At 36.4% G+C, this 12,330-nt stretch overlaps 1 protein-coding gene across 2 annotated transcripts in view; it reads left to right on the plus strand.

The window, feature by feature from the left end:
* The first annotated feature begins 3,432 nt into the window (after positions 1-3,432).
* The window catches only part of LOC113075385 (B-cell receptor CD22-like), a 50,376-nt gene continuing 41,478 nt past the window's right edge, over positions 3,433-12,330 (plus strand). The window contains exons 1-4 of one of the 2 annotated variants that reach the window (XM_026248085.1): positions 3,433-3,575; positions 7,497-7,604; positions 8,157-8,192; positions 8,639-8,911. In XM_026248085.1, coding sequence (XP_026103870.1) covers positions 7,574-7,604; positions 8,157-8,192; positions 8,639-8,911 — 340 coding nt within the window. In that variant the 5' untranslated portion in view covers positions 3,433-3,575; positions 7,497-7,573. The remainder of the gene's footprint in view (positions 3,576-7,496; positions 7,605-8,156; positions 8,193-8,638; positions 8,912-12,330) is intronic. The other variant, XM_026248084.1, reaches the window with a different exon arrangement.

Raw genomic sequence — 12,330 nt, forward strand, 5'->3', positions numbered from 1 at the left:
AGGATCTGAAACTCTGGAAATGGCTGTATTATTCTTAGTTCTCCAGCTGCAGTGTGTTTTCTCTATCGCTCCTGGCAGTCTGTTTGTGTTTGTCTGTGAAACTGAATTCAGTCCCAAAGGACCTGCCTTTTGCCTGATTATAACCCTTATTTTCAATGTTCTGTTTCTTTCTCTCTCTTTTTTGTTTTAAATCTGCCATTTCTCAATCTACAGTCGATATGCTAATTTTGAATAAAAGCGTCTGCTAAATGTTAATGTAATGTAGTATGCGTCCTGTTCACTCGAATTGAGTGCTCTCCTGCAGACTCGGAGCCTGCTGCATCTACAGTCAGGGCCGTTTGAAGGAATTTGGAGGCCCCAAGCAAAATGGACATAGAGGCCCCCCAACCCCCGCACTCACGCAAAGCCTACAGGAACCACAGCATAGCCATACAGTTTAAGTTCACCCACACTTTATATAAATAAAAAAGGTTTCCAGTGCAAATACTGCTTGAAAAAATAGTTTGGTTAATTCAATAGTGATTTGCACTGTTTTTGTTTTCTAATAATATGACAGCACACACTTATCAGTTTAAACTCTGGGCTGTGCAGAATATCAGCTATAACTATAGAGCTTGTGGTACCTTGTGCTATATAGAGGAAACATCAGCACTGAGAAGTGATGCATCTGTTGATGTTGAAGATGAAGTTGATGGTGTAGCTGGGAAATTAATTGAAGAAAAAAATCTGAAATTACCTGTGAAGTACGTTTTACCATTTCACTGTTAGCATATTGACAGAGGTCAGTATTAACAGCTCAGGGGTACGTTTCCCAAAACCATAGTTGATAAGTTAGATGGTAGATACTTTGTAATAACAATCATTAATATATGGTAAATTGATAGTTAATTAATCTTTAATCTTTGTCATTTAACTGTTAGCAAATAGTATTTTTACTTATTATAAAGTTCCATATTTTTATATTAGAAGGGAATGGATGCAGGCAGCTGCTTTCACTATCTATGCTTAAAAACATCCCAAGCTAATGTTTGATGCACGGAATTTATTGTGTGGTTTTCATAACCCCCATTTGGTAAATAGATTGTCATGGTGGAATAGTATAGCATGCTATTTGCTATGCCACTTTTATCTAGGGCTGTAGCTATGAAACTTGTTAGTAATCGAGTATTCTACCAAATATTCCATCGATTAATCGAGTAATCTGATAAAATGTGTTTTTGCTTATTAATATTAATTATGCAAGAGAAAATAAGACTCCTGGGTCTCTTAAAATGAACAACTAAGTTTACTTTCTTAGAAAAATTTTTTATTTTTATTTTTAAATGCATAGAATGCAATGCATACATCAAAATAAACATTTAATTATTATCCATTGTTTCTCTGTCTGTACTTGTACTGTGAACAATGACAATAAAGTTGACAGATGAATTAAGTGCATTTAAGTGCCATTCATTTGGGGTTTTAAATAAAGCATTTTCTGGGATGCACATTAAACATTAAATACAAAACATTAATTTAATTTATATTTTAATTATTGAAAATTAAGCAAACTAAGCTTTTTGATAAACAATGGGGGTTTACTATTAAAAATAAAACAGGGAAGATATTTTGTGTGATTAAACCTTAAAAAAAATATGTACATTCTGCTGAACAATAGTAATACATCTCTGGCAAATACTTGTCTTTAACCGGACTTTTATTTTGACGGGTTGACATACCTTTACAGTTCTGTGTATGTGATGTGACGCTAGTTTTACTCAAATCAAACGGTCAAATGCTCATGAAGTGACTGTCAGAGCAGTTCTGGAGATGTTGTTCATGTGTTCTCGTCTTATTTAGAGAGACAGCAGACGCTGAAATTACTGCGAGCATCACGTGTGCTTCAGTATGTGTAAATAAAGGAAGTCACTCTTCTGCTCCATTCATTAACAGAGACACGCAGAACATGCAGGATTCATATTTAAATAGACTGTTCCGGCTTAATATTTACAGATATTAGTCCATCACGTGAGATCATGTGGTTGGCTGGCTGCTGTCAGCGACTACTGAGAGGGGCCCCCTTGAGGGGGATCCCGATAACAGTGTCATTACTCGTTAATGTATTGACGATCAAAGGGGCGTTCACACAGTGTCGTTGCCTTTTATTCCTAACCAGTAGTTGTCTTGGGGCCCCAGGTTTGCCTGCCTTGTCGCGACGGGCCTGTCTACAGTCCTGCATTCTCAAATCCCTTGCAACCCGATCTCACGGCAATTCATACATATTTTAGGAGGTGGCTATTCATACGAAAGAATTTGTACGAATGACCTACACCTAACCCCGCCCCTAAACCTAACCGACACAGGGGTTTAGACAAATCGTATAAAATCGTACGAGTGAGGTCGTACAAATTCGTACGAATTAGCCACCTCGTAAAATACATACGAATTCATCGTGAGATAGCATTGCGTATTGATCTCTAAAAACGAGGGGACTGAGAATGCGGGACTCTGGGCATGGGACTATAGATGCAGCAGGCTCAAGCTCCGAGTCTGCAGCATATAATATTGCTTGCTATCAGAACAAGACACGCGACTTACAGCTGATTGCCTACAAGTGTGTTTTGGGAGTTTGTCAGAGACTGCAGTCAAAAGCGTGTTTCAAAAATCGCTAATAACATGTTTAAGGAATGGTGGGCCGGATCGCCTCTACTTAGACTAATGTACATTGCAGAAACCCTGATTAATCCTCTATTTATCAATAGAGCTTTCATTGAGACAGTGAGGGGGACGGATCGGGTCACTATGAATCTGAGGGGGGCCAAGTCCCCCCCATCCCCAGTGCCATCTGCGCGCCTGTTGAAGACCCGGAGTTATGCAAAAAGCGATGCAGAGAAACATCCGATACAAGTTTTGCAAAGCCATAAAACGAATGAAAGGACTAAAGATATAAGGTAGCAAGTGCCAAATACATGTTTCAAATAAATGTTACACCATACTGCTGCTGTTGTTCTTTCAATAAGCGAATTTAAAAGGTATACAGTAAATGAATGCCAAACGAATATACAATAATAAACTTTTATTTTTATCAAAACAGTTTATCCAGTTTTAAAAATATAAATGAAAACCTATAAAATAAAGCAACAAACTGATTCCAATACTTTTTCCCCACATCATGCTAAAGTTTTCAGACTATGAGCCATTCACACTTCCCATAAAGACTTATTTTGTGTTGTAAACATGATACTTGACACTGAACTGCTGCCAATCATTTTTCTTTTGTCTACAATACTCTGTGTCCAGTGGGCCCCGTCTCAAACCAAGATTGCCTACTTCTTCATTTCATCTTTGTTTTGCTTAGGAGTGTTGTGACACATGTTTACATTAATTTACACCCCGCCTCCAGCAGCGCGGGGGTGTTGGAAAGTTCATTAACAATATACCATTGCTCAGCCTTTTCAAACTTCCTTTTTCCCCGAAACGAAGAACGAAAATGAACTTTGTTTTAAGTATATTGGGGCCTTAATGGTTGTTAGATTCAACCAGACTTTCAAACCCTTGGACTTCTGAGTGAAAAAGGATATTCAACAAGAAAACAGGTAGGGCAGAGCTTGATTTTACCCAACAGGAATTGTTTGGCATTACATACATTTTCTTCTCTGAATCTGCTAAAAAAAAAAATAAATTCTGAATGTATGTTAATTTTAAAAAAAGAGACATGGATTAAAGGCCTCTCTGAGGCTGATAACACACTTGACCCAACAAAACTGTTTTCATAAAGTTTTGGAAGCTTATCTTATACTTCTATTTCAGTTAATTTGAGTATTGTATAATTAAAGTAAAAGTTTAATGTTGTTATTTTGTTCTGCTTTAGTATTGTAACAGTTTGATCTTTACAGTATAAGTCTTAGTGCATCTATGTTATGTAGCCTCTGTGATGTTTGCCTGCTTTGCAATCACATGAACATGTAATTTGTGCATGTTTATTCATTATTCTTTAGTGTATTCTTTATCCATGACAGACATGTATTGCTGCAATGCTGTGTAGGTATTTCATATTTTTGAAATGTTCATATTTTCTTTAAATTAAAAAAAAAAATTAATATTGTGGAGCAGATGCTTTAAAACCTTCTTGCAGTGTCACAGTAAAAACAAAAGAACCATGACCTATGAGCCAATCAGGTTTTACATCACAATTATTATATTGTAATCTACATAAATTATAACAGTTAGTATGCACATAAAAATAATACCAGCAAATTGAATATTGAAAACTCCTGAATATGAATTTCTCGTATCCACAGCTAAAGAATTCATATGTGCTTATACTGTTGTTCTGACTGGTGTATGAAAATGTTGAATACAGTGTTCATCTGGCAAGAATTGTCAGTTGTGGTCATGTTGTGATGGTTTTTAACTGCTACTGAACAGGAACACGTGTCAAAAGATGAATGTGTTTAGAGTTGTGAAACTCAAGAATAGTGTTAATCATTCTGAGAAATTTATGCTTCTCAAGCGCCACTTATTTCACAAGTTCATCCTTACATCTAATCTGATAGCATATAGTAAGCATATTTAGGCGTGCTGTCCTGGGGGAGTGCTCCAAGACTGGAATATTGGCAGAACCCAGAGAACTCCAACTATCCCTAATGTGGGAGAAAAATAGATTGGGTTGGAGGTAGTTGGCTACATATATAATTTTAATCTGTATCTATGCCTACTGTGAAATTACCACATCAAACGTGACGTGCTAATATGGATGCAGCTAAGAAAAAAGTTGGGACACTGTGAATAAAAACAGAATGCAATCATGTGGAAGTTTCAAATTTAAATAGTTTATTCAGAATACAACATAGATGACATATCAAATGTTTAAACTGAGAAAATTTATAATTTTAAGGGAAAAATAAGTTGATTTTAAATTTCATGGCATCAACACATCTCAAAGAATTTGTGACAAGGCCATTTTTACAACTCTGTGGCATCCCCTCTTCTTTTTATAACAGTCTGCAAACGTCTGGGACTGAGGAGACAAGTTGCTCAAAGGGGGGGTGAAATGCTTTTTCATGCATACTGAGTTTTTTACACTGTTAAAGAGTTGGATTCCCATGCTAAACATGGACAAAGTTTCAAAAATTAAGTTGTACATTTGAAGGAGTATTTTTGTTCCCAAAATACTCCTTCCGGTTTGTCACAAGTTTCGGAAAGTTTTTTTCGAGTATGGCTCTGTGTGACGTTAGATGGAGCGGAATTTCCTTATATGGGTCCTGACGCACTTCTGCCGGAAGAGCGCGTGCTCCCGTATAGCAGAGCACTGAGAGCAAAACAGACTTCACTGATCAGAGCGAGAGCGTCGCGAAATGTCACAAAAGGAGTGTGTTTTTGGTTGCCAGGGCAAGACAACCCAGCACAGATTACCAAAAAAAAAAAAAAAACAGCATTAAGGGACCAGTGGATGGAGTTTATTTTTACAGAGCATCAACGGAGTTGTGCAAGTGTTTTTGTTTGTTCCCTGCATTTCGAAGATGCTTGTAAACAAGGCCCAGTTTGACGACGGATTTGTGTATCGTTTATTTCTTAAGGATGATGCAATCCCAAGGAAAAAGGGTCACGATCGTGTGTTGGAACCGCAGGCGGTGAGTAAAACTGCTTCAAATATCTCTGCCTCCTTGTTAGTGCGTCCCCTGCCATGCCAGAGACCCGGGTTCGAGCCCCGATCGGAGCGAGTCGTTGCTGCTGCTGCTTTCGTTCAGTTTCAGCCTCTGGATCTGATTCTGGATCATAAATAAACGGCTGAATCTGACTGTAAGCCATGGTTTGTTTTGGATGTTTTTTCCCTCACGGTAATGTCACAGCTTCCACACGCTCTCAACGCAAAAGCCTATTCGCGCTCGTGATTCTTTAGCTCCGCCCACACGTCACGCCTCCAGTCTGTCGTGTTTTTCCGGGAAAAATCGGTACAGACTATCTTTCTCTTATGAATATAATAAAACTAAAGACTTTTTGGAGTTATGAAGGATGCAGTACTACTCTATATGTACTCAAGATTAACAGGATATTGAGTGAAAACGAGCATTTCACCCCCCCTTCAAGTTTAGGAATAGGAATGTTGTCCCATTCTTGTCTAACACAGGCGTCTAGTTGCTCAACTGTCTTAGGTCTTCTTTGTCGCATCTTCCTCTTTATGATGCGCCAAATGTTTTCTATGGGTAAAAGATCTGGACTGCAGGCTGACCATTTCAGTGCCCGGATCCTTCTTCTACGCAGTCATGATGTTGTAATTGATGCAGTATATTTTCTGGTATTGTCATGTTGGAAAATGTAAGGAACAACTTGGGTTGTTCTTGTACTCTTTAGTCTGGTTGAAATTGCATCCCAGTTTTCCTAAAAGAACTTCAAATTTTGATTCGTCTGACCACAAAGCAATTTTGCACTTTGCCACAGTCCATTTTAAATGAGCCTTGGCCCAGAGAAAACGCCTGCACTTCTGGATCATGTTTAGATATGGCTTCTTTTTTGACATATAGAGTTTTAGCCGGCAACGGCGGATTGCACGGTGGATTGTGTTCACCGACAATGTTTTCGGGAAGTATTCATGAGCCCATGTTGTGGATTCCATTACAGTAACATTCCTGAATGTGATCCAGTGCCGTCTAAGGGCCCGAAGATCACGTTCATCCAGTATGGTTTTCCACTGTTGACCCTTACGCACAGAGAGTGTTCCAAATTCTCTGAATCTTTGGATGATGTTATGCAGCGTGGATGATGATAACTTCAAACTCTTTGCAGTTTTACTCTGAGAAACTCCTTTCTGATATTGCTCCACTATTTTCCACCGCAGAATTGGCGGAAGCAGTGATCCTCTGCCCATCTTGACTTCTGAGAGACACTGTCACTCTGAGAGGCTCTTTTTATACCCAATCATGTTGCCAATTGACCTAATAAGTTGCAAATTGGTCCTCCAGCTGTTCCTTATATGGACATTTATCTTTTCCAACATCTTATAGCTACCTGTCCAAACTTTTTTGGAATGTGTAGCTCTCATGAAATCCAAAATGAGACAATATTTGGCATGACATTTCAAAATGTCTCACTTTCAACATTTGATATGTTATCTATACTCTATTGTGAATAAAATATAAGTTTTTGAGATTTGTAAATTATTCCATTCCTTTTTTACTCCTTTTTTACAATTTGCATAGCGTCCCAACCTTTTCGAAATATAGATGAAAGTGAAGGAGGATCAGCAGTTGTTCACTTTATTCCCATATTAATACATGATTATAAATGCAGCTATTACCACCATAACAATAAAGAGCCATTAAAATAATGTTCCATTTTCCTTCTTCATTAATAGCAAATAATTATTGTTCAATTCAATACAGATTGAAAACATTTCTGTAGAAAATCTTTAGAAAAAGTTTGACATTTTGTGAAACATGTTACAAGATTATCAAAGACATCATTCATTTTCCTGTAACACATTTGTTTGTCTTAAATCTGCTCTGATGTTTCTAAAGATCAACTGCAGGTTTCAGGAAGTCTTGAGGCTTTAACACAGTCTGTGTCTTTAACTGTCTGTCATCATTCGGTCAGTATGGAGCTCCGTCAACTTCCTCTTGTGCTCTGTGAGTATTATTATCTCTATGTATTTCATGTATTTTAATATGTTGATTATTATTATATTATAAAAAGAATCAAGTTATTTAGAGTTTCTGGGTTTTTTCTTTTTCTTTTCTCGCTGCTTTCTGAGTTTGAAGCCCAGATTTATTCAGTTTTGTGCTTTTGTCAGAATCAGTTATTTTGGTTTGTTTTACACTTATTGTCACTGTTGTAATATTCACTAGTACACAGTTAGTAAGAGTTTGTCTTTGTTCTCATTCCCTAAACAGTTCTCTGCTGTGACCAAATCTATAAAATACCAGTCAGCTGTTTTCATGTTTATTTGGACTCATATGCATTCCCCCATATGCATTTTAATCTTTATAAAGAAAAAAATTGGAATATAAATATTTTAAAGATTATTCTCAAGTTTCTTAAAGCTGAAATTCATTCAAAACTCACTATTCATAACAAATTAAACCCGTACAGGTGCCATTAGCTCTAGAGCAGTTATAAGATGCTGTTGAATTCACAGCTGACCATGTTCATACTGTAATGAGTTTCTCTTTGTGTTTTAGTGCTGATTTCAAACATCCACTCTGGACAAACTGAAGGTGAGTCAATTTGATTCATGTATTTCATCACATACGCCAGCACTGTTACAAACCAACTGACAATTACTTACATTTAATTATGAACATAAATGCACTTTAAACAAGCTGAATTGTTGATGTGACAATTCTGAGGTGTGACAAAAAAACACCAAAAACTTAAGTCTATTAAAAACAACAACAGATATATATTTATTATTCACTCAGTAATAACTTTGATTTTAAAGAGAGAAAAAGATCTTCTGTTGGAAAACCTGTTGAAAAACTTTAACAACGCATGTTTCCAAATTTCCATTGATTGTGTATTAACAGGTCTTTTATAAAGGACTATAACAGTCATAAAGAACAACAATTCAGTCTCATGTGCTTTACATTTTAAAATCAAGTAGCTGTGTTCATCCAGTAAAAGCAGCACATTATTTTCATTTTGACTTGTTGTTGTTGTACAGAAAGTCCAAAAGCCAAAGTGAACATTAAACCTGATCAACATGTATTCAGAGGAGAGACAGTCACTCTCAGATGTGACATTGATGGTGAAGGAGTCACTAGCTGGAAGTACAGCTGGTATAAAGACGGTTCAGACAGTGTTTTCAGTGAACTACAGGAACACACATTCAGTTCTGTTACTGAGTCTGACGCAGGTAAATACTCCTGTTCTGGAGCAGAGAGAGGAGGATCACGAACATCACACATCAGTGATGAAGTTACACTGACAGTATCAGGTGAGTTTGATCAACGCTTCATAAACACACACAAGTTTAACATGTTATTATTGAGTGATTTCTGTATTTCAGATGGACCCAGAGCCGTTTTAAGTGTTTCTCCACAGAAGTGGTTGACTGAAGGAGATCCAGTGACTCTGATCTGTGAGGTTAAAGACTCCTCTACAGACTGGACATTCAGCTGGTTCACTGTATCTCTTTCATCAGGTAATGTGCTTCATGTGATAATATCTGAATGAACTGGTTTCATTCAAGCAAATTACTGCTTAAGCTCTAATGCTGTATGCATTCTTTCTTTTCATTCACACTGTATAATGGCAGTGAATATGATCAGCATCAAGCTTTTGAAAAAGAATACCAATGAATTATAGAATGGTACCATGCGAAACATGATGTATAAAATATATATGATGTACAAAATCCTAACCTGGTTGTTGTCTATAAATAAGGTGAAGTATCAAAAAATCAACCCAAAACAACAAGAGATGAGGCTTACTTGAGACACATCAGTCATACTTTACGATTGCATCTTGAAGTTTATTTTATCCCCCCAAAACTTTATGTATTTCAGTATGTTTGAAATAGCACAGTTCTGTTCATAATATATATTAAAGCGTCTTTTTGGAACACTAGTGTGCAAACTTTTTTCCTACCATATGCCAAGCTAATAACATGGTTGTCAGCATTAAAAGGTATAATTGCTGCTTTTTGCTTTGCAAATCTTTATTGCAGATGGGAAATAACAGTACGTTGTCGTCAGTTATTTTATCTACAGATCAATGATTTTCTTACAGATTTCTGCACATTCTAAATTGGATAGGCTACAGATTAAATAGTATGGCAAGCCTTTGTAACATTTAATCTATAAACTGTACTAGTATCTTTTTTCATGTTAATAGTACTTATTTTTTTAGACACTAGTATCTTTCCATTACGGTAAGTAATAGTACTTATTCAATAGGTGCTAGTGCTTATTATTTAGGTACTAGTGCTTATTCTTTAGGTACTAGTGTCTTTTGTAAAGTTACTAGCACTTATTCATTAGATACTAGTACTTAATCATTAGATACTAGTACTTATTCCAATAGTGACTGGTATTTAATTAAAATATTTGTGTTAACAAAAAATAGAACTAGTACTTATTTTTTAGTTACTAGTAACTTTTTATACCAGAGATATCCTGAACTTAATAGATACTAGTACTTTTTAAATGTTCTGCCCAGTATGGTAATTGTATGTTGAATATGAATGAGCCAGCAACATATAGGAGAGATTAAACAAGAAACAGAAACAAGGAGATGGATGTACTTTTTTTTAGAAAACCAAATAGAAAATAAAAATTATTTGTACACAAGCACATAGAAAATGTATTTTTGTCAGTTTTTTAACTGTAATTTCTTAAATATAGTAGCCTAATGTGTTTGTTGGTCTGTGATTGTCCTCTGCTGGCAGGATGGAGATATGGCACCAATTGTATTAGCTGTTATTTTCCTATTTTTCCTCCAGTAAAAACAATAAATATCATACACGAGCTGTATGTTAACTTCATTTATTTATTTATTTATTTATTCATATACAGTCATGCCCAAAAATATGGACACCCTTGGTAAATATGATCAAAGAAGGCTGTGAAAATGAATCTGCATTGTTAATCCTTTTGATGTTTTATTTTAAAAATTCAAAAAAAATCTAACCTTTCATAGGATAATAAGAATTTAAAATGGGGGAAAATATCATTATGAAATAAATCTTTTTATCTAATAGACATTGGCCACAATTAAGAACACCCCTAGAAATTCTTATGAGTAAAATAACTCTAAAGCATATTCCCAGTCATATTCACAATTTTGAGCACTCCAGCATGATTATAAACATGAATTTATCCAGCCATTGCTTCCTGTTTCACAGAAATATAAAGAAGAGGCAAAACAAAACCCAAATGCCCTTAATCATCCATCACAATGAGAATAAAACAAAGAATATATTTCTGATGTTTAGCAAAAGATAATTGAGCTTCACAAATTAAAAAAGGGACTTTAACAAATGAGCTAGAGCAGTGAAAATTCCCATTTTCAACATCTGGGCAATAATTAAGTATATTTCAATATATTTCCAATCAACAGAAAATGTTAGAAAACTGCCTGGAAGAGGTCGTGTGTCTATATCGTCCTAATGCATGGTGAGGAGGTCAGTTTGAGTGGCTAAAGACTCTCCAAGGATCACAGCTGGAGAATTGCAGAAAATAGTTGAGTCTCTGGATCAGACACCCCACCCCCCACCCCCCCAACAAAAATGTCAAACAGCACCTACATCAACACATGTTGTTTGGGAGGGTTACAAGAAAAATACAAGAAGCAGTTTTACTCACCGCATGCGGTTCCAACACACGATCGTGACCCTTTTTCGTTGGGATTGCATTATCCTTAAGAAATAAACGATGTGCAAATCCGGCATCAAACTGGGCCTTTTTTGTAAAACAAGCATCTTCGAAATACAGAGAACAAACAAAAACACTTGCACAACTCCGTTGATGCTCTGTAAAAATAAACTCCATCCACTGGTCCCTTAATGCTGTTTTTTTTTTTGGTGATCTGTGCAGGGTTGTCTTGCCCTGGCAACCAAAAACACACTTATTTTGTGACATTTCGTGACGCTCTCGCTCTGATCAGTGAATGTCTGTGCTCTCAGTGCTCTGCTATACGGGAGCGCGCGCTCTTCCGGCAGAAGTGCCTTAGGACCCATCTAAGGAAATTCCGCTCATCTAACATCACACAGACCCATACTCGAAAAAAAACTTTCCAAAACTTGTGACAAACTGGAAGAGGTATTTTTGGAACAAAAATACTCCTTCAAACGTACAACTTAATTTTTGAAACTTTGTCCATGTTTAGCATGGGAATCCAACTCTTTAACAGTGTAAAAAACTCAGTATGCATGAAATAGCATTTCACCCCCCCCTTTAAGTAGAAATGTGGGGTATCTATACTTACTTGGGTAATTATTTTTCAGCCAACTTTTTACTTCTACTCCTTACATTTTCACGCAAGTATCTGTACTTTCTACTCCAAAATAGGTTCGTTACTGCTATTTCATTTCAGCTTGTTTTCATTCCGGCTTGTCATCATTCAAAAAATTAAAATCTAAATAAAAAACTATCCAGATAAATTGCCATCCGAATGGAGCGAATTTGATTGTGGTTGGATGAGAAGTATAAACATATACCATTCCGACACCCTATTGGTCTGTACGCGATCCATTGCACCTGCACATGACACAAATCATATTACACTCCATCAAGGACATAGAGAGTTTTGGGTTCATTTATCAAAAAATATATTTCTTAAAAGTAGGGTATGGAACCGGTATCCGATCGCCTCAGAGTCAGTCCGCTTAAATTTCATATGAAACCGGTGTCAGAC

The sequence above is a fragment of the Carassius auratus genome, unplaced genomic scaffold, assembly GCF_003368295.1.
Source record: "Carassius auratus strain Wakin unplaced genomic scaffold, ASM336829v1 scaf_tig00016998, whole genome shotgun sequence".
Lineage (NCBI taxonomy): Eukaryota > Metazoa > Chordata > Actinopteri > Cypriniformes > Cyprinidae > Carassius > Carassius auratus.